This window comes from Rousettus aegyptiacus, unplaced genomic scaffold, assembly GCF_014176215.1.
Source record: "Rousettus aegyptiacus isolate mRouAeg1 unplaced genomic scaffold, mRouAeg1.p scaffold_m13_p_14, whole genome shotgun sequence".
Lineage (NCBI taxonomy): Eukaryota > Metazoa > Chordata > Mammalia > Chiroptera > Pteropodidae > Rousettus > Rousettus aegyptiacus.
The window spans coordinates 26,624,547-26,646,763 of NW_023416289.1; the positions used below are offsets into that span (position 1 = coordinate 26,624,547).

A 22,217-nucleotide genomic window follows, 5' to 3' on the forward strand; every position below is an offset into this window, starting at 1 on the left:
TGCTTGGGTGGAAACTGGTCCTAGCGACGGGCAGAGTTGGAGTGAGAATATTGCACCAGGCACTCAGCACAGCAAAGGTCTCCAATCAGAAGAGGGAGGGCTGATTTGGGGTCTGATGTCGGTTTCAGGCCTTCCAGTAGTTGTCGAAGATTGTTCCCTGGTCCAGGGTGAGCAGCTCAGTTTAAGGGGCTGTAGACATGCACTGATTGGAAGTGGGTAAGGTGTCTAGAAATTTGCGATTTTTTAAAAAATCGTCACTTACAAATGTTACACCTTGGGGTCCAAAGTTTCCACCCACATGGACATCCTGAAGGTCTTCTTGGAACTCTAGCCAGAAAATCACAGATCTAGCCCAATCCCCGAAGCTGACAGAGAGGGAAAGGGACCAAGGTCTCATCTGAATTTTATAGGGGTGTGGCCTTCTGTTGTGTGAGTGGCCGCTGTGCTACAATGCAAAGACTTTACTCCATGAAATGTCAGCATAGGATGTGCTCTGCCTATTTTGGGGTCTAAAGGGATGGGGACATGTGCTCCAGTCAGCTGAGAGGGCACCTGGAGCAGTCAGAGGGTTTCCTATGAGGCCAAGTCTAGCTTGAAGCCAGATGCTGGTGTGGGCACTCCCCTGGGCCAGAAACTCCAGCTGTATTGACCCTGGATTGAGGTCAGAGAAAGGTGAGTGATTGGCACATAGTAAGCTTGTGATAAATACTAGCAGAATAAATGAACTGCTGGTAACTTGTCGCAGTGATGAAGTAGCATCGCGCTTACGCATAACCTACATCCAATCTGCAGAGCCCTGACTTTCTCACCACATCCATTAGAGTTCCAGCGCACTGTCTCCGGGGAATTTGCAACCAACAGTGAGAAACTGTGTGGCTGTGTCAAACGTGGAAGCTGCCACCGAAACCTCTCCCAGGTGTGTTTTGTTGGGGGACAACAGATGAGATGCCAGGGCTTGGCATCATCTTGTACATTTAATAGCTCGCAGGAGGTGGGCCCTTGAATCTTGTCTGAATTGCTCAACCGTTTTCTGTTCCAAACTGGCCTTCCTGCATCCCATCTGCTTGTCATCATCATCCACCCATGCAGTCCCTACAAATCACTTCTTCCTCCAGCATCTCCGATATCTCCTCTCCTTCTGACAAAATGTCCAGATCCTCTGTACAGCACCCACAGTCCACTACCTGCTCACCCCAAACCACTTTTCCAGCTTTGTCTCCCAGATATCCCTCCACATTCAACTCCTCCTATGTCTCTGTGAAGCCCTTTGCAAGCTGACTGCTCAGGATTCATTGCTTTTTTCTCTCTAGTCTTAGCGCACAATGCTTTTATCTCAAATGACTTGGTCCTGCATCTGCCTCCTACACTGGATGCAAAGGGCCAAATCTGTTCATGAGTGAATGGATACATACGTAAATACATTTAAATATGAGCTGAGAATATCTATCCTCTGGCATCAGGGGCCTGGTCCAGGGGGTCAGTGAGTAGCAGAACCCAAGACTGACCTGAAGCAACACTGCATCTGTGGGGGCTTAGCTATGAGGCTGGAAAACTGAGGTCTCTGCAGTCCTGGAGGTATAAGCAGTAGAAACGATTCTCTCAAGGGACAACGAAAAACCCTGCAAGAGTTAGCCTCTGTCAAGGCCAAGGACTCTGTAATTGGAGAATATCCCATCTGGAAGCCAGTTGGCCAAGAAGAGGCTGCCGTGCTAGCAAGTGGCACCCATGCCCAGGTCCCAACCAAGTCAAGAGGAAGGGCAAGCTTGTAGCCCTGTCCGATTTAATGCAAAGAAGCACTTCTGCCTCCTTGACTAAGAGCTTCCAGAGCTGGGGGGCGGAGCGGGGGGCGGGGGGCAGGTGGGACTGCACTAGGAAAACCACTGGCTGTGGTCAACAGAGGGAGAACATGGTGATCCTTGCTGGAACCCATGATAGGCTGGGTGGGGAGATCTGATCAGATGGGTTTGCAATGACTGGACCCTCCAGTTCCTGGCAGTGGGGGTGGCCCAGGAAAGAGAGTCTTAAGGGAGGGAGAGAATTCTGTAGGCTTGGTTCTGCGGACATCTGGGACCCAGCTCGAGCTTGGGGTGTTGAAGACTCTGCTGGGAAGGAAATAAGAATGAAGAAAGACTGACTTAACCCAGCAAAACTGGATGTGCTCAGCGATGGGCAGGGAGAGAGGAAAAAGCCAAGTGACATGGATAAGGTCAGCCTGGATTGTCATGGCCAGTCAAGAATCACAACCGCCCATGTCTTTGGCCTTGAGCCCCTCATCGCTTTGGGAGTACTCCCTGAGCTCTGGAAGCTTACCACCATTTTATCTATGCCTAGTGTTCTCGAGCCCAGATTAGCCAAGGGTGATGGGTTGAAGTCCCAGCGTATTCATGAGAGGTTTTTAGTTAAATATATTTGATGGGCGAGGTGGGTCCCTCCAGAATCGGGTCATCGACGTCATTCAGTAGTTCACGTTCACTGGCAGTGGTGGAGTTTTGTAGGCGGCGGAGGCGGGTCTGGAGCCGCTCCTGCTCCTTCTTGAGCTCCAGGTAGGAGTGTGAGAAGGTGTGGAAGATGGATGTGGCTGGGAAGGCCATGATGAGGATCCCACTCAGGATGCTGCTGAGGGCCACCACCTGGCCCGGCACACTGCGCGGGACCATGTCTCCGTAGCCCACTGTCGTCATGGAGATGACCGCCCACCAGTAGGAGGCCGGGATGCTGGTGAACTCCAGGACCCGGCCAGACTCATTCTCGGCCACATAGACCAGAGGGGAGAAGAGGGTGATGGCCACGCAGAGGAAGAGGAGGAGCAGGCCGAACTCCCGCGTGCAGCGGCGCACGGTGAGGCCCAGCGTCTGCAGCCCCAGCGAGTGGCGGGCCAGGCGCATGACGTAGAGGATGCGCAGGGCCCGGAGCACGCGCAGTGCCAGCCCGACCTTCTCCAGGTAGGAGCTGCTGCCCTGCCTCTCGTTGTCCTCCTGGGGTTCCTCGGACACCGCCAGGGACACGTAGTAGGGGGAGATGGCCAGGATGTCGATGATGTTTAGGGGGCCTTGGAAGAACTGGCACTTGTTCCGGGCCTGGACAAACCGCAGGCAGAACTCCAGGGAAAACCAGGCTACGCAGACGGTCTCCACGATGAAAATGTAGTAGCACTTCTGAGAGCACTCGCCCTAGAGAGGCGACAAAATGCAGGGTGGGGAGTGGAGGGGCAACAGCGCTGGGGGGAAATATCCATGCCAAAAAGAGATTCCATATTTCTGGATTGATATTGATATCAATATTGATATAGGGATATATGGAATCAGTATTGATATAGATATAAATTCCATATATGTAGATTCCATATGTAAAGATTCTATGCATTCTATATATTATCTATGTACATTGAGCTGTGCTGTAGACTGTTAGTTGTCCACCAAAACCCCCTTTTTACATAGCTGTCAAATTGTGATTGGGCACGTGGCTGGTGAGCTAGATCAGAGACCACCTTTCCAGTCTCCTTTGCAGGTAGATATGGCCAAATAATTAAGTCCCCGCCTGTGGGATGTAAATAGAAGTGATATATGCCACCTCCGGTTCCAGGAATTAAGATGTTGGTGTGAATTTCTGCACACCCTCCCTGGAAGCTGAGACAATCCTCTTGGCCCTGCAACCCAGTTTAGAAACAGCAGATTAGGCCAATACCACAGTGGAAAATGAGGCATCAAGGTGAAAAAAATCTGGGTCTCGGAATGAGAGCTACCCATCACCTCGATCGCTCTTTGTGAGAGAAATTGACTTCTGTTTTGTTTAAACCCATTCTATCTTGGAGCCTCTTTGTTATGGAAGCCAAGCTTCACCTTTTCCAATACAAGCTTCTCTTGTGTACCAGACACTGCTCTAGTGCTGTCATCTAAGCCCCACAGTGAGGCAGGCATTACGACTTCACTTTATGGCCCAGGACACGTTTCTGGCAGTGAAATGACTTGCGTGAGCTCACGCACATAGCAGATGGTCTCTCAGCCACCATACTCTGTTTTGTAACTTGTTTGCCTGCCATCTCTCATTCATTCATCCAACAAAAATGTATGGAGGGTGCGCCTTGTGCCAGGCTCCGAGCTAGGCTCTGGGGGTAAAGCACTAGGGAAGCAGATATCGTTTCTGGGGCCTTGGAGGCTCGTGGGGCAGAGAGGGCTCCCACATCCTTAGAATGGTCCTGTGACATGGATTGCAACTGTTCACACAGGGTCTGACTCTCTGGGAGATTCCGGCGAGGTGGGGGCTGTCGTGGATTCATTTTTGTGTCATTCACATACCCTGCCTCTCCTACTAGCCCCTCTGCTACTCCAAGTGTGGTCCTTGAGCCAGAAACAGCACCTCCTCCTGGGAGCTTGTTAGAAACACAGAATCTTGGGCTCTACCTCATCCCCAAAGAATCAGAATCTACGTTTTAACAAGTTTGAGAAGCATTGGTCCGGTGCAGTGGTTTCTAGCCTTGGCTGCACATCAGAATCACCTGGGGCAGGCGGAGGTAGGGGGTGCTTTGAAAAAAATCCTGATGTCTGGGCCAGGACCTCAGAGATTCTAATTTAATTGATCTAGGTTTGAGCCTGAGCAGTAGAATTTTTTAGAATCCCATAAATGATTCTAATGTGGAGTCGGAGCTGAAAATAGTATATATATGATGGATGAGTAAATGAATGACTGAAGCCAGTTGCCTTAGTAAAAAGCAAAGTGTTGACAACTGCAGTTTTCTTTGGATTAAAAGGCTCTGAAGTGGAAAAAGAAATTATTTCCAGTGCCCGAGCCCACAGGAATACTAAATTGAAATGTCCTTTATGTCTGGCTGCTGGTCTGTCCTGATCTCTGTTTGCCTGTCCAGGGCCGGGCAGCTTTCTTTCTTAGCTTGTATCTGAGATACCAAGGGCTGGGTGACTGGGGGAGTCTTGTTGAGGGCATGGAGTCCAGAGCATCTCAAATTCCACAGGCTCAAATTCCACACTTCCACTTCTGCAGGCATCTCATTTGGTCCCTCTGGACTTTCAGTTCTATACCCTGGAAGTTTTTTTGATGAATAGAAACCAAGCATGTAAACTAGCTAGCAGGCTGTGGGACCTGCAGGCACATGATACATTGTAGCTATCTTTATGAGATGGTTGACCGATCACAGATATAGTCTGCTTGGTCAGTTTAAGGGTGACAATATCCTTCTCTTACCACTGGACTTTACAGGAAGCTGAGGAAATTCTCTAACACACTGGGAGGTCTTTGCCATGACTGCCTGGGTTTGCTTCAGGATACTGGAGGTCTCAGGAATTTGGGATTCCAATTCCCCAATCCTGCTACAAATTTGCTGTGTGACCAAGCAGTGGTTACTGTTCCTCTCTGTGCTTCAGTTTCCAATGAAAAGGTTGGAACAGTATCAGTATTTCTAAAAGCTGATTCAGAATCTCCTGCATCAGAATCCCCCCCAGGATACTTGTTACAAATACAGAATATTGGACCCCCATCACAAAATCAAAACCTTGGAGTGGTGCCCAGGGATCTGCATTTTGGCAAAAACCCCTGTTGACTCAGAGCCACCTGGAAGTTTTTCGGAATCTGGCCCAGATTCTTCCTTACAAAGCCTCTTTCATCTCTAACATTCTGGGAGTTTTCCTTCCGGCTTAGGAGACACTTATAGCTTAGAATAACCGTTCTAGACTAGTGACCCAAAATCTCAGGAAGGTGACTCCTGAGAGGTGGAAAAAAACTCTGTGGGTCCTTCCTTCGCCTCCAGTGCTGGCTTTTGGATATTCAAGGCATGCACCACCCACCTCCTTCCTGGGGCCTGGCCCTGGCGCCCCGGCTGCCGCCTCCCTGCACTGCAGCAAGCACTCTGCCGAGTCACCCCCTGCACTGCTGCTCCGCTCCACGTCCTTAAAGCAGCTTCCCAGCACTGGGCCTCAGGGAAATGCCCTGTTAGCAGCTAGTGTCGGGGTGGTGGGGATTCATGGGGCTCATGCTAAGGAAATAATTCCAAGGCCAACCAATATTTGAAGAAAATAGAAAGGAAAGAAAAAGTTACATTTTCTCTCGCCAATAAAGTTTCCGGTTTTTTTTTTTTTTTTTTGTAGGTGGAATGAACCACTCATTGTTGTTTGCCTAGAACCTTGTGGATTTGAACATGGAAAGTCCCAGGTCACCATGACCTCCTCAGTCCTGGGCAAAACAGAGTGCTGGTCATCCTCATGTCACCAGCAAAAATGTGGTATATTCTGGTCCCTTTGTACATGAGTCAGCCTAAGAAAGCTGGGGGTGTGAGCGATGTGACCACATGGATGAATCGAACAGACAGAATGTGGGGCAAGATAAGGCTGATGGATGTCCCCGTTTATGTGAAGTTCAAGAACAGGCACAACTCCCCCCGGGGTGAGCAACATCACCAGAACAGCGGCCGCCTCTGTGTGGGGAGGGATTAACCATGAAAGGACATGAGAGAATTCGGGGGCATGATGCGGATGCCCCATTTTAAATTGTACAGGTAAGATCGGTGCATTTCAATGTATATAAATTTCACCTATAAAACTGTAAAATAAAAATAAAATGAACAATAATAAGCAACTGGGGGTAAGCAACTAGGGATGGGGAGAGAGAGAAAGAGAGAGAAAGAATAAGAATGACGGATGTGGAGAGATGTGGGAACTTGGGGTGCATTATATTATTCTATTTCCCTTGTAAGTGCCTGAAATTTTCCATCATGAAAAGTTGAAAATAAAAAAGGTCAGAAATCAAAACCACAATAAGATACCAATCCACACTCATTAGTATAACTGTGAATCCAAGGACAACAACAACAACAACAACAACAAGAGGGTTGGCAAGGATGTGGAGAAAGTAGAATCCCAAACATTGTGGGCGGGGATGTAAAATGGTACAACTGTTGTGAAAAGCTGGATGGTGGTCCCTCAAGAAGTTAGGCACACATTTGCTGTCTGACCCAGCAATTTCACTCCTAGACATATACCAAAGGAACTGAAAATAGGCATCCATGCCAAAACTTGTACACAAGTGTCCGTGGCAGCCAAAAAATGGAAACAACCTAAATGCCCATCAACTGATGAATGGATGAACAGAATGTGCTCTATCCATACAATGAAATATTACTCAGCCATAAAAAAGAATGAAGTACTGATTTGTGCTTCAACATGGATGAACCTTGAAAACTTTATGCCTAGTGAAGGAAACGAGACACAAAAGTCCAGATATTATGTCGCTCCATTTCTATGAAGCGTCCAGAAAGGGCAAACCCGTGGAGACACAAAGTGCATCCATGGTTGCCTGGGGCTGAGGGGAGTGGAGGCAATGGGGAGGAGCTGGTGATAGGTTCACAGTTTCTTTTTGGGGTGATAAAATTGTTCTCAAATTAGATAGTGGTAATGATTGCACAACTCTACTCAAACCCATTGATTTGTGCACGTTAAGAGGGTGAATATTTGAGTGGGTGATTTATATCTCAATAAAAAAGAAACCAGGGTCTGAGTCTGAAGGGGCTGAGTCAGTCCAGGCTGCGGATGCGTGAGTGCGGGTCCCACAGCCTTGCCCCGACTCCCTTCCCAAAGCTGCAGAGCAGAGCAGCTTTGAAGGGCTCCGGGGTCAGAAGGCAGGCAAGGCTTTCTGAGGGCAAAGTCATTGTCCTTGAAGGTCCATCTGGACAGGCTGCCCGGCAGACCGCGGCAGGTTCAGTGAGGGCCAGTTTTAGAACTTCCATGTGGGAGGGATTCAGGGCTAAATTCTTGACCTTGGAGCTTTTCACACACTCTTCTCTCTCTCACATCAAAGACTGCCAACTCCCCCTTGGGAATATGGCCAGACTCAGCCACTTTTCACCTCCTCTTTAGCTCAGTGCTGGTCCCATTGCTTCATTCAGCAGCTGGGGCCTCCCTCTCTCCCCCCACCCCGCTCCTGCCTGTGATCTTCCCCATTTGTGCCTCTGGCTCAGGCCTCAGGTCCCAGCAGCTTCCTCTGAGACTCTTAGGGGCCTAGTCCTGCTGACTCATTCCTCTCCCTGGCTTCCCCCTTCCTCTCTGTAATCTCTCCCCTCCTTCACACCCCTTCTACAACCCTCTCCCTACTCCCCCTTCACCTTGAGTTGTAGTTCCTCCACTCCAGGTCTTCTCCCTCCCCTGCACACCCTCCTCCCAGCTGCCCCAGCTCCCCAGGGCTGGGACACAGGGGCTCTGAGAGTGTTGGGGCTAAGCAGATGGGGCCAGGAACTAGGCACAGAGGCGAGGGGAGCATGACTAGGCAGGAGGAACAGCGTGAACTACACAGACTCAGGAAAGGTGGGCCCCATCCAGGAAGTGGGGGACACTTCTTATTGGCTGGAACATAGGCAGACTCAGCTGGCAGGGGAAAAAAACAAAACTTAAAAAAAAAAAAAAACCGGCTTAAGAAGAATTCCCTAGAGCAATTATCAAATGTCACCGAACACAGGGAAGCTACAAAGAGCGGACAGCTCTTTATGAAGCTGATTCATGATCCAAGGAAAGGACAGGAGAGGAGGAGAAGCCGGCTCCAGCACGAGGCTCTTTATCAAAGGTGGGGAGGTGGAAATTGCAGCCCAGAAGTTGAGTTGCCCCCACATAAGGAGGGCATCGTTCCTGGAAACGAACAGAGAAGACATTTGAGCCGACTGGCCGCTGACTTTGCTACTGCCATTTGGGTTCCACGGAGCCGAAGGAAAAGTCGATGAGCACAGCAGATGAGCAGGTGGAAGGGGTGTGAGCTGAGTCCCAAAGGGCGGATAAAAACAGTGAGTGTTCACTCTGTGTCGGCACATGATAAATAGGATCATTCAACCCTATTGCCACCCTCTGAGTAGGTGTTATCATCATCCGCTTTTATAGGAAACAGGCACAGAGAAATAGGGCGACTCATCCAAGGACAGAGCCGGGGAGCACCATAGCTGAGATTCGAACCCAGGACTGGGAAAATAGAGATTCTGGCTCCTTTCCATGATGAGGTACCGTCTGTCTGAAGCCATTAGGAGATCTCAGTAACAGTAAAGAGCAAGAAAGAGAGGACGAGTGAGTGTTCAGCTACAGCCGGCCGTGACTTTCGGCCTCCCCCAGGGGGAGGGAAGGTATGCTCACCAGCAGAGCTGCCCGGCAAGGACCGAGGCTGCGTGGAAGGGTGCGAGGGATGAATGGCGGGGTCGACAAACTTGGCAGAAGACTTGGGCGGAGGGAAGCAAAGAACCTGGGAAGTGGCAGCGTTCATCCTCAGATGGATTGGTGAGCACATGGTGGCATATCAGACAGTGGACTATCATTCGGCTGCAAAAAGGAATGAAGCGCCGACACCCTACAGCACAGATGAACCTTGAAAACACGATGCTGAGTGAAAGGAGCCAGGCACAAAGGACCACCTGTGGTGTGATTGCATTTACATGGGATGCCCGATATAGGGAAATCCGTGGAGACGGAAAGCAGATTGGTGGATGCCAGGGGCCCGGGGTGGGAGAGATGGGGAGTGACTGCCTAATGGGCTTGGGGTTTATTCTGGAGTGGGGAAATGCTTTGGAACTCGATAGAGGCGTTGGCTGCGCAACACTGTGACTCTAGTAAGTTGCCACTGAACTGATTACTCACTTTAAGGTGGTTAATTTTATGTTAGGAGAATTTCACCTCAATTTTTAAAAATAGAGTATGGATGATGGGAACGTAAGTTATAAAAAGCTAAGAAATTTGTCTTCTTTTATATGCAGCACCTAGAAGAATACACCTGGAAGAATTTACTTAATAACTATTGTCGAATGAATGAAAAAATAAATGTTGTGATGTCCTGTTAACAAGTACCTAATAAGTAAATAATGATGATGAAGACGATCACATTTATTGAGTACTTTTTTTGTGTCACTATTGTTCTAACAACTTACAAGAATGACTTGTTTAATCCTCACTGGAAAGGGCTTATAGCATCCGCATTTTACAGATAAGGAAACTGAGGCCCAAAGCGGTTGACTTTCCTGAACTCAGTGAGTTCATAACTGGGTAAGGCCGAGATTCAAACCCAGAACATCTGCGGTCTGAAGCATCATACTGGACAGAGAAGCAGTTCACAGAGTCTGGCTGCCTCAGAAACACTAAGTGTCACCAAGGCCGAGTGTCTGAACCACCTGTGCAGTGGCCCAGCTTTGGAAGACATTTTTAGAGCCAAGCCGAGATGAATGCAAATCCTGCCTCCTCCACATACTGTGAGCTTAAGAAAGTGATCAAACTTCTCTGAGCTTCAGTTTCCTCATCTGTAAAATGGGGTATCTACTTTCCAAAGCTACAAGGATCCAGTCTGTTCTGTCAAATGCCAGCCAGCCTCATGAGGACCACTTCATAAGCATCAATCTTTCCTCCCATCGTGGATGGGCTCCTCCAAAAAATCCGGCAAAGTCTGAATGCTTCTAGGGGCGCTCCGGTACTTGGCTTGGTCCTTTCTGTCTATATTGCCTCCTTCTCTCTCCCTTTTAATTTACACCCTTGGCACAGACCTTTCACCCTGATCATCAACTTTACTCCAAGATATGTTGCTGGGAGGAGTTAGAAGAAAAAAGGAAAGGAAGACTGCTTTCTTCAGGGTCCTCTAATTTTCCAACTCAGCATTACATCTCTTCTGTGTCTGATGGAAGGCTTCTTTGGGTTATATCCCAGGTGTGTTTGCCCCTCCAGGTGGCATTAATTTATGAGTGAATAGTGCCAGGGCCTCACAGGATGACTTGGACGCCCACCCCTCCCAGCGAGGCCTGCCCCCAGAAGCAGCCGGCTGAGACCAGCTTCCGTAGCCAGCTCGCTGAATCATCGCCCTCAGACTGACATTCTGGGGGCAAATGTGTGGTGGGAGACACATCATCTTTTTGTATAAATGTAAGGATACGGTCTTGAAAGAACAAAGACAGCCCAGTCCTCAGCCTCCTGGCTCTCTCAATTACTATTATTAGTGAGACCGGGAAATAGACACTTACCGTGAGGGCCACAGCCTCTCTCTGGGCAGCACACAGAAAGGCAATCCGTCCCTCTCACCCCCGGACCAGGAACAGCAGCTTGATTCCTCTGCTCACGCTTGGGGCTATGCGGTTCGGTGGGCCTCCTGCCCGCCTCTAATTTGATTTTCTGAGTCTCCATTAAGCCAAGCATCGGTTCATACCCTAGGTAATTTTCAAAGCATTAGGCTTTGAAAAGACCTTGCCCCTCTGCGCAGTCTAAATCCTGGTTCCCTGAAAATTTCTAAGAGGAATAGGCTGGTGGAAATCCAGGGGTCCTTCCTCGGAAACTGGGGGGAGGGGGCGGGGATCAAGGGCACCCTTGGGGGCTGGAGGATGGAGGCCATTTATTTTGTCTTAATCTTTTTACAGCCATGTCCATGTGTAAATATTTCTGTGAACGAGCAGGATTTTAAATCACATGCTATCGCGCTGAAGAATGAAAAAAATGCCTACGATTTTTCCTCTATGGGGAAAAAAGCTGGTTGGAAGTGGAAACGTTTTGGTTGGTTTGCTTTAGGACAAAACATTTGTAGGTGGGACAAGATGCATTTTATTCAACAAATAATCGGCGAGAGCCTATTCTGTGTGAGGAATGGGCTGGTTCTCCATCCTAAGTCCTCTCTATCTGGAAAGTTCTCTGATCCTACCATAGTGCCCTGGAATATATCTTTAAGGGGAAGAAATTTACATCGACTGACAATGGTTATAGGCCATAAACAGTGCGCAGTGTCTTACATATGCGTTTCATTTATGGGCCCCTCCAGCTACTATAATGTAAGCTCTCTAAGTTAGGGTGATGGGGAGACGTGGAGGAGTATAGAGTAGGGCAGGAACAACATTTAAAACGAGGAAACAACCCAGTTCTCAGTTTGAAGCTCTCCAATAACCTTCCCAACAAAATATTAGGTTCTTATCTCATTTCTCAGACCATCTGACCCCCTGGGGGCTCTTGGGACCCCCACAGCTCCCTAGAAAGAGAGCCTTCTTTGGCAGTCACTTGGAAGTTAACTCATCTCTCAGTTCCAGTGAGTCTGTCCGAGAAGCTCAGGAGCGAAGTAAAAAGGAGGGAAACTGAGGATCGAGTATCTCTGCCACTATCAGGCATATTTACTCCAACTCTGAGGAAGCCAAATGCCCTGTGCCTCGGTTTCTTCATCTGAAAACAGAGCTGGGATGCCCACTGAAGGCTGGTTCAAGACAGCAGGGACTTTTGGCTGGGCATAGTATGCGGCACAGAGAAGCTGCTCAATAAATGCATGATAAATGCATTGAATGTGTGAAACTTCATAAAAATAGCGCCCACTTTATGGAGGAGGAAACCGAGGCTCAGAGAAACGAAGCAGTTTGCCAGAGGTCACAGAGCCAGGAGCAGTGAGGCTGGACCTGGCTGGCCCGCGAAGGCCAGGGGCGGCTTTGACAATGTCCAAGGTTCACTATCAGAGGCAGGGCCACCTCATAACTTTAATGGATCCAAGGTACTTTTGCCTTCGTGGGCCTCTTCCTCCAAAAATTACGTTAAAAATTATCTTTTATGAATGCATTGATCTAACAATGAATATGCTCCATGCTGGATAACATGCTTTTTCCCCCTCTTGTTTTAAATGACCTTAAAATATTTTCATGGGCCTTAAGTCTCGTGGGCCCTGAGCACTGTGCCTGATGGAGAAATGGACCCAGGTCAGAAGCCACTCACCTTGTCCTCCTCGGCCCTCATGTCGGGCATGGTGCTGACACACAGGCTGACCGCTGTGGTGGCCACAAAGAGGATGGACAGACAAGCAAAGACCTTCCCGGGCAGCCCCGACTGTGGGTTTTCCACCATCTCCCGCAGCCAGTTCATGAAGAGCCCGCAGCGGGAGGAGTCCACGGCAGGGCCGCACGCCTCCCTCTGGCGCAGCAGGTCCTCCTCCCTGCGCAGCTCGGCCAGCTCCTCCAGCTTCTTCGTCAGTTTCCGCCGGCAGCATCTCTCCAGGTTGGCTTCTTCGATCCCCCAGTAGGTCAGCTCCTCTTGGAAGGACAGCACACACATCTCCCGCAGGAGGGCCAGCTTACCGGCTGCCAGGAAGCTCACAATCATCCCGAACGCACTGGGGCTCCTGTCGAAGAAGAATTCCTGGTTGTCCTCATCATAATCGTCGCAGAGCTGGGCTATCTCCTCGTGGTTCCGGCAGAACTTGAGCTTGCTCAGGCGGCTCAGAGGAAACTCATCCAGCGTGCTCCAGGGAAGGACATACCTCCTGCCGCCCACATTCACCAGGATCTCCTTCTTCAGGTCTGCCGCCGGGGAGGCATCCAGCGCGCCCACTTTCCGGGCCCTGCGGTAGTAAAGGCCCTTTATGGACGGTGGCTCCACGGAGCCAGGCAAGAGCTGACTCAAAGGGCTGCAGGAGCCAAAATGATAGTGTCTGGGATGCAGGCCACTGACTCTGGAAGGCATGGGCATCGCCGAAGATGTCCTGGCGCCCGAAGGGAAAAGAACAAGCAAACGGGAGAAATCAGTCTCGGGGCAGAGTCCTAGGTGTCATGCTTGCTTTCCTGCAACTGTTTCTGCATTATTCATTCTTTTAATCTTCCATCCAACACAGATTTATTGGACACCCACTATATACTTGGGACCTGTCAGAGAACAAAAGGAGACAATGACTTCCCTTCCTGGTGGAGCACGTACTTAAACCTCAGAAGAATCTCCTTGTGGACTGGGTCTTGGGGGAGCTCAGTCCTGAGCTGGACAAGTCAGAGCTGTGCCATTCTCAGGCTGTGTGGCTTTGGGCATGTGCCTTAACTGCTCTGATCTAGCACTGTTCATTTCATGATGAGACTCGCACTAACCTTGCAAGGCCCAGTTGGTAAAAAGAGAGCTTAAGAGTGTAAGAGGTCCTCAAGGTCACCGACAGGTTCCAACCCCCTATGGACTGCCACCACAGGTGGATTACTCAGCCTCTCTAAGCCCTTCGCTTCATCTATGCAGCTGGATTAGTTCGAGTGCCCACCTCATGGAGCACAGTGAGGGTTACGTGCAGTAAGATACATAAAGTATATTTTAAAAACACTACTAGATGCTCCCAATGTGCCAGGCACCCATCTTTATGCTGCCTTATATTAACATTTCTCGGCAACTCCGTGAGATAGACATTAGGATCTCCGTTTTACAGGTGAAGAAACAGAGGCGTGGAAAGAAAGATTAAGTAAGGAGGAACGTGACCATGCTTAGCATGGCGTCTGGCTCTCAGGAGAAGCTCCACGATGATCCCCTCATCCTTCCTGTTTACTTTTTCATTCGGAGGACTTTATTATCCATGACAGTGCTCTTCCATGTTCATTGGGTGCTTGTCTCAGCCACCCTTGCTGTGTGACCTTGAGCCAGTTACTCCCCCTCTCTGGGCCTCAATCTTGTCATCTGCAAAATGAAGGGGCCTCTAATGCTCTCTCCATTTCGGACCTATTTGGGGCACTTGACTTAGAACAGGGTTTTAGATTTAGCCCATCTGTTTAAAAAATCACCTCCACAATAGTTATCATCTTTAGCATCCTGCAACCATTTCCTATGCTATTCATTGTAGCCAGAGCTGTTTCCAGAGCATCTATAACCTTACATTCCAAAATGCACTCCAATCAAGAGAAACACACGGCAGCTGAATGGAAATAAAACTTCCTCTCAATTTCCGAGCCAGTTGGATTCCGGCAGACAGCGAAGAGTTGAATCACAGCCTATGCATTTCACACTTGCTCCCCACACAACATTCTGTTATTCTGCATGTATTACTTCGTTTACAACGTGTGGCCAGAGGAAGATGAGCAGCCTGCAAAGAGAAGAGTATTTGGAAATTCAGGGAGCCGTTCCCAAGCATTCTCATTTTCTGACTGCAAAAAAACAAGACCCAGAGAGCTGAAGTGACTCATCCAAGGTCACACAACGAATCCGATTCCAACTCAGGACTCTGTCTCCTGGCCTGGGGCTCTTTCTAGAACCCAAAAAGCTGCCCTTTCTGTGTTCACTGCGCAACCCCAACTTTTGTAATCCAGTGCCCCCCCAAAACAGCCGGCACATGAAGCTCCTTCCAGAACATTGAAAGGTAGTCACTAAAACAGCGCTTAGGCCGAGGATGCCTCACAGTGCCCTGCAAACCCCCACCCCTGCAGCAAACACTAACTTCTTCCCCTGAAGTTTAACTCACCCTCCTGTCTCAGGGAGCCCGTCTCCAGCTGTTTCTTTGCCAGGCAAGGGGAGCCCATGTTTCGATGCCCCAGGAAGAGACAGGTTTATGGTGAAGATGAAAAGGAAGAAAGGAAAAATCCCAAACACAGCAGTTTCTGGCAGAGTTAGTTTCCAATCTTTCTTTTCTTGCCTCCTCCAGAAACCCAAAGTCCATTCATTCTGCATCTCTCTCCAGCAGTTGCCGAATAGCCCTGGGGGAGTGGGGTGGGGTTTCTAAAAGGACCCAAGAAGTCCCTTACCCCATGAGAGGTGAGGGTCTGAGGGGCTCATGCTAGGAGAGAGCTGGGCCAGCTGTCCTGCTTCAGCTGCGGGCTCTGCACTCTGCGCCCCACAGGGACAGCCAGCGTGGTCCTGCAAGAGAAGAGGGGGGGCGGTGGAGAATGGGAAGGGCTTAGAAATAATCTCTCCATCAGCCAGGCAGCAGGCAGGAGCAGCAGCAGCCGCTGTTCTGCCAACCGCCTGGAAGCAAGGAGAGCCGTCCTCCCCTCTCTTCCAAGGAGGAGCATAACTTGGAAAAAGCAGAGGACAACTTGGGGCCGAGGCATTTAAAGCTACTTGTCCTTGGCAACCCGGAGGCTCCTCAAGGTGTGCTGATGACAGGCGGGAGCTCGGGTGGAGGCTGCAGGAGGAACTTTTTGCTGCTTTAAACCAGCCTAAGCTTGGGACAGGTTCAGAGAAGCCCAGCCTCCCAGCACCAGGGGGGAGTTCTGGAGGCTGCATGGTGGACCAGAAAGAGATGTGAACCTGGAATCACATACACCGGGATCCCCGGCTCCAGCGTGAATGCCTGGGCGCCCCCGGGCTGGTGACTTAGTACCTCTGAACCTCGGTTTCCTCATTTGTAAAAAAAAAAAAAATACGAGAATAATAGTGGGGTCGGGAAGTTCACACCAGAAGCCGCGGAGCAGGCCCCTTCTTTGGGTCTGGCTGGTGTGCTTGCCGTGAGCAGCGAGAGGCATAGTTCTAGGGCCCGGGTCCCAGCCTCGGCTCTGCACTTCACTACCTTGCTGTGTGTCCTTGGTCAGTCACTTCTCTCTCGGCCTCTGTTTTCTCACTGGTCAAGTAAGGACAGTCGAAGCAGTGATGACTGAAATTGCAAAATTATTTTCTCATGTAGGTGTTTAATGTACACTGGCTTGTCTTAATTTTCTTAAAAGGTTCTGGCCCAGTCTCTTGGCGTCCAAAGGTGAGTTATCATTGTCAGCTCAGTTTTCCAGACAAAGTCTGGAGGCCTAGGGAAGAAGCTTGCTCAAGGTCACCCTGCTGGTTGGAATCTACACTTAGCAGAGACTTTGAGTTCCGACGTGAGGATCTGGGAATAAAGAAGATCTGAGCTTAAGTCTTCCATAGCTACCTGGAGGGGGTGGCAGGAGCTGCTGGCTCAGTGGGCTCCGTGGCTTGGACTATGGGGACGAATCCATGCAGGAGCAGAAAAGCCCATTGAGTGGAGGTGGTCTTGGATAGTGGTTTTCAAATAGTATTGCTTGAAGCCCAAGGATTCTGCAGAAATGGGGGGTGACAAAGGGGAAGATGCAGAGGTGAGACTCCCTGCCTCACCACGGCAGCTCTACTCTGATCAGTTTCCCATAATGAGTCTCTAAGTGTGCCCCAAATAAGTGCCGAGGCCCCACAGGCCCAGTCTCCACACTCAGCCCATTCAGAGACACCAGCCCACAGATCCCCTGTTAGTGAGGGAGACGCTTCATCCCTCTCCCCCAGATCTGCTCCCCTTCCCCGTAGCTGCTCGAACACCTCTCACTGGCCAGACTCCAAAATGATCTTTCAAGCTCATGCTGTTTTATCCCTTCCTCTCTCTCTGTCTCCCCTCCTCCTCTCCCCCCTTTATTATTTATCTTGACTCTAAATCTCCCCCAATCTGTCCCTCTGCCTCTCAGTTCTCTTTAGGTCCAGAGTGCATGGGTTCAAATCGAGAACTTACCACTTCCCTTCCTGGTGAACCTTAGCGAGTCTCTTAACCTCTCTGGGCCTCAAGTCACTCATTTGTGAAATGAAGATGATAGAACGTATCTATTGATTTGTTGTGAATATTGAACAAATCAATTTACATTTATATAATGCTTAGAAGAGTATCTGGGGGTAAAGTAAGTCCCATTTAAGGGCTTGCTGTTATTATGAATATTATCTTAATAAATTAAAGAAAGATTTTGATTGAAGACAGGAGTCTGCTGTTAAAAAAAAAAAAAAAAGAAAAAGAAATATTCTAAAAGAAAAATTGAGAGGCGCCAAACAAGAACAAGCCCCTGTTAAGTCATAGAGGAACTGAAACTAAGAAAGGGGACAGAACTGTCTGAGCTCGCATGGTCATTCAATGGCAGGGCCACGCCATTGGGGCACTTTCCACAGCCCCAATGCCTTCTAGCAGCACTGTCACTTTACTCAAACCGTAGGACCTTGACTTTAGTCTGATGTCCAGACCCATTAGCCCCTGCCCTAGGGCATTTACTGAGTCCTTCCACAGGGCTTAGAAAAGTTCCAGACACCTTTTAGTTTAATGCAACTGTCTTCCTGCCCTATAACGTTCTTCCCTTTTGTGTGTACTTGACCTCAGCTAATTAGGGTAAGGAGCCAGGAATCCTGGCTCCTTTCCAGCATCCTGGAAGTCTGAGATACAGGGCAGCTCACGCCAGCCCATCTTTGCTCTCTTCTTCTGAAGGACTGCCACCTGCCATGTCTTTGTGAGGAAGGGCTGGGCCACAATGACCATGTATGAGTCTCCTATGGCAGCTGTAACAGAAATACAAATGTATTCTCTTACAGTTATGGAAACCAGAAACCCAAAATGAGTCTTGTGGAGCTAAAATCAATGTGTTGTCAGGGCTTCATCCCTGCTGGAGGCTGTAGGGGAGAATCTGTTTCCAGCTCTTAAGAGCCGCCCACATTCTTTGGCTTGTGGCTGCATCATTAACTTCTGCTTCTGTCCTTGCTTCTCCTTCTCTGACCCTCCCACTTCTCTCTTGTAAGTACTCTTGTGATTACATTGAACCCACTGGATAATCCAAGATAATCTCTGAATTTTAAGAACCTTAATTTAATCACATCTGCAACATTCCTTTTGCCATGTCAGTAATATATTTGCAAGTTTGAGGGATTAAGATTTGGACATCTTTTAGTCCAATGAGACACATTTTGGACTTTTGACCTCTAAAACTATAAGATAATAAATTTGTGCTGTTTTAAGCTGCTAAATTTGCAGTATTTATTACAGCAGCAGTTCAAGCCCTGACTGGGAGTGGGGCAGGCGGGTCACACACCAACCATCAGAGGTACTTGCAGTTTGTTGAGGAGAAGGTCTTGCCATGTCTGTACAGCCAGGCTCCAAGCACCTGCTTCCAAAAGCTGGGACCTGTCCATGTGTGTGACAAACACTTATTGAGCATCCAGGCTGCGGTAGCTGCTGCTTACTGGTTGTGTGTCCTTGAGCAGGTCACCTTTCAATTGTGTTCCTCAAGAAAGATGGGGTAATAATAGTTCTTATTGTAGGGAGCAAATGAGTTAGTGCGTGGAAGCCCTGATGTCAGCGCCTGGCACTTAGTAAATGCTCTATAAGAAATTACTATTTTTATCATCACTATTATTTATTATTATAGGAACTCAAGTCTGCTAATTACAGAGATGAGAAGAGCTGGAGGGGATGAGTCCCAGGCTGCTGTGAGTGAGTAGAGGAGGCAATAAATAATGGGGTGCTGTTAAACGATAGTAACTGGCTTTCTTAGTGGGGAAAAGTCCTGATTGTAGTGTTTGCCAATTACTATGGTGTAAATACTTCTACCATGACCAGTTATGTGCTAAAAACGTAACAGCCCTGAAGGCCAAGTGAGGAAGAGATGTTAATGATGGGCTCTTGCAAGCTTGTTCCAGTGGGCTCCAAACACACAGCTCATCAGGGAGGCCAGGGCAGCGCTTCCCAAGTCACGACCCTGGGTGAACCTTGATGGGTGAGCAGCAGTAAGGTGAGGCAAGAAATCAGAGCAGAGAGACAGGTGGGAACGAAAAACGATGAGCTTCTTTCCCTTGCTGAGAACTGTGGACTTTACACCAGCCTGGGTGATCAAAGCTGTGCAACCTTCTAGCATCACCCTGGGGAGCTTTTAGAAAACTCCAGTGACTGGCCTACATCCAGATCAATGAAATCAACTTTGGGGTTTGGAGGCCCACATATAGGATTGCTCTGAAATCTCCCCAGGTGATCCCGACATGCAGCTGAGGTTGGGAATGGGTGTTCGAAGTCAGGAGTTGACATGATCAGGTATACATTTTCCAGAGCTCATTCAGATGCTGTGTAAATTGGTACAACGCTGTGAACAGACTATTTGGCACTATTGATCAACAGAAGAAATGCAGACACCTCCTGATTTACTATTACATGTCTAGGAATTTATTCTGCAGATACGCTTGTATGCGTGCACAAAGACATGTGTGTAGAGATATCCATTGCAGCCTCATTTGTGAGAACAGCAGATTGAAAATGATGAAAATATCCCTCATTGGGGAACTGGTTGAATAAAGGCTGGTCATAAAGGCAAGAGAAAACTCTGCAACTGCTAAAAAGGAGCAGAGAATCGATACATAGTGATGCGAAGGACCAGCAAGATGCGTAAGTGCAAGATGCAGAACAGATCATACTGAGTGCGCTGGTTTGTGTAAAAATAGACAAGAGGAGTGTGTGTGTGTGTGTGTGCGCGCGCACGCGTGTGCATGCATAGAATATTTATTTCTGAAAAAAGGGTAAAAACTAGAAACTGTGGTTGCCTCTAGAAGAGAAACCAAGAGGTTTAAGGAAGGGGTGAGAGGGAAAGAGAAATTTTCTTTTCTCGATCATTTTATATTATTTAATTTTAAATAATGAGCATGTATTGATTCAAAACTTTTTTTAAGTTAAATTAAAAGACATCTTGGTACCAGTGCAGAGGAGGAGCCAACCTGGAAGAGAGAAGTGATTTATCAGACCTGGCTGCAGGTTGTACAGGTGTGAATAAGGCAGTGAATACAGGGCTGGAAGGGAGGAAGGAAGAGAAGCCGAAAGAGACAGAACGAACCCCATGAAATGTAATATACAAACAGCAGTGAGTGAATTCTGCCCTGCCTTCAGCTGTTTTAGCCTAAACCACACCCAAATAGGGAGATTTGGCTAGAGACCAAGGCCACGGACAGCACTGGAGTGACCCGATCACAGTCCTTGGGCCAGTGGGGTCATTCAGCATGACCTCATTTGGGAAACCAAGGTAGCTCAGTAATTTTCGTTATGGACTGGAAGTAGAAGCACACTTGAATCGTTTGCCACCGAGAATCCCAAAGTCAAAGTGCCTCCAAGAGCTAGGCAGATGATGCAAGGCAGGCTGATGGGCATTGCAGCAAAATGCGGAACCTAAACCCCGACTCACGAAGGTGAACTGTGAGGCCAGTGTTGCAACATTTTTACACTTGTAATCATGATTTTTATGCTAAATCTCTCAAGCTATAAATGTTGCCAACTAACTCAGAAATTTATAAAGCACCATGGGGCTGAACGGGCGCATATTTGATGACCCAGCAATTCTGCTCCTAGGTGAATACCCATGAGAAACGTGCACATATGTGCACCGAAAGGCATGGGTTAGAAGGCTGATCACAGCACTGTTCTATAATAGCTGTAAAGTAAAATGCCCACTAACAGGGAATTGATAAATAAGTTGTGTGTATTTACCTAATGGAATATGACACGGTAGTGAGAATGCACACAATAGAACCATTTACTGCAAAATAGAAGACTCTCACAGTCATGTGAGTGAAAGAAGCCAGGCACAGAAGAGTAAATACATGATTCCATTGATATGAACTTCAAAAACAGGAGAAACTAATCAAAAAGACAGGAAAATAATTACCTTCGAGGGTGCATAGTGGGTTCTGGGGCTGGTCACGTTGTTTGATCTGTTTCATCTGAGGGCTAATTTCACAGTGTGTTGAGTTTGTGAATTGATGTGTGTACTTTAGTACTTTAGTATGCATGCTATATTTAAATTTTAAAAGTGGTTTTGTGCTTGTGTTGTTGCTGTTTTGTTTTAAACAACCACCACCATGGAGGGCCAAATAAGAAGTATCGGTGGTCTGGGTTCAGCCTTGGGTTCCTGGTTGTGGCCAGGCTATCATAGCAAACAGCTTTGAAATGGCCAGGCTTTCAAGCTACCCCAGTCAGTCGTTGCTGGAGCCTGCAGTTCCACCCAGCTCTGTCTTTACCTGGACCATGCCCTCCCCACCTCTCTCTTTCCCTCCTGGAATTCTGAGATTCTTGAAGACAGAGGAAAGTCGGAGGTGAAGGTTTGCCCTTCCATCTTCTACCTCCCTCTACCTTCCTTTTCTGGAAGGGAAGAGAGATGGTTGGACCACTCACAACCACTTCAGCTTTCTGTTTAAAAACATTGCTCAAGATGCAATTAACCCAGTGAAAGATGCAAGCTCTTTCTGAAAGGGAGTCTGTCCTTGGGGCAGTTTTCAGAAGTTGCGAACTGTCAGAAACAGCCTCTGTTACAAAGAAATGCTTTGCTTTTGAACACCGGGCAGCAGAGGTCTGGAAGATGAGCTCTGGAAACTTTTCTTGGAGGAAGGATCCCCCTCCAGAGAGACTGGCTTTTATATTCTAACTGAGGGTGCCACAGAGCAGAACACACCTGGGGCCTGAGCTCCCCCTACCCCCAAGGTGCATCAAACAAGTGAAAAAAATTGCAAGACTATACAATGAATGTCCCTATTCACTGCCTAGGCTCACAATTACTAGCATTTTGTCATATTGACTTTATGTATGAATATATATTTTTCTTTCTGAAACATGTCAGAGCAAACTGCAGACACCGTGATATTTCACCCTGAATTCTTCAGCATGAACATCCAGAAAAATAAGGATAATTCTCTATATAATCACAAAACCATTAGCACATCCAACAATAATTTCCTAATATCATCTAATACTTAATTCATAATCAAGTTTCCCTGTATTCAAAATGTCTTTTA

General features: G+C 48.3%; 1 protein-coding gene across 1 annotated transcript; it reads right to left on the reverse strand.

The window, feature by feature from the left end:
• Window positions 1–1,949: 1,949 nt before the first annotated feature.
• Window positions 1,950–15,488, reverse strand: KCNG4 (potassium voltage-gated channel modifier subfamily G member 4). The gene is made up of 4 exons (XM_016165887.2): window positions 15,172–15,488; window positions 14,590–14,796; window positions 12,690–13,452; window positions 1,950–3,170 (listed from the first exon to the last, which is right to left on the reverse strand). Coding segments are annotated over exons 2-4 (1,536 nt in total). The 5' UTR covers window positions 14,592–14,796; window positions 15,172–15,488; the 3' UTR covers window positions 1,950–2,399.
• Window positions 15,489–22,217: the final 6,729 nt, after the last annotated feature.

What these genes read in the sequence shown, in the direction of transcription:
- KCNG4 (XM_016165887.2), bottom strand. An exon ending in TGAGGGCCGAGGAGGACAAG is followed by an intron (nt 3,171 to 12,689) that starts GTGAGTGGCTTC and finishes TCGCCTCTCTAG; the next exon opens with GGCGAGTGCTCTCAGAAGTG.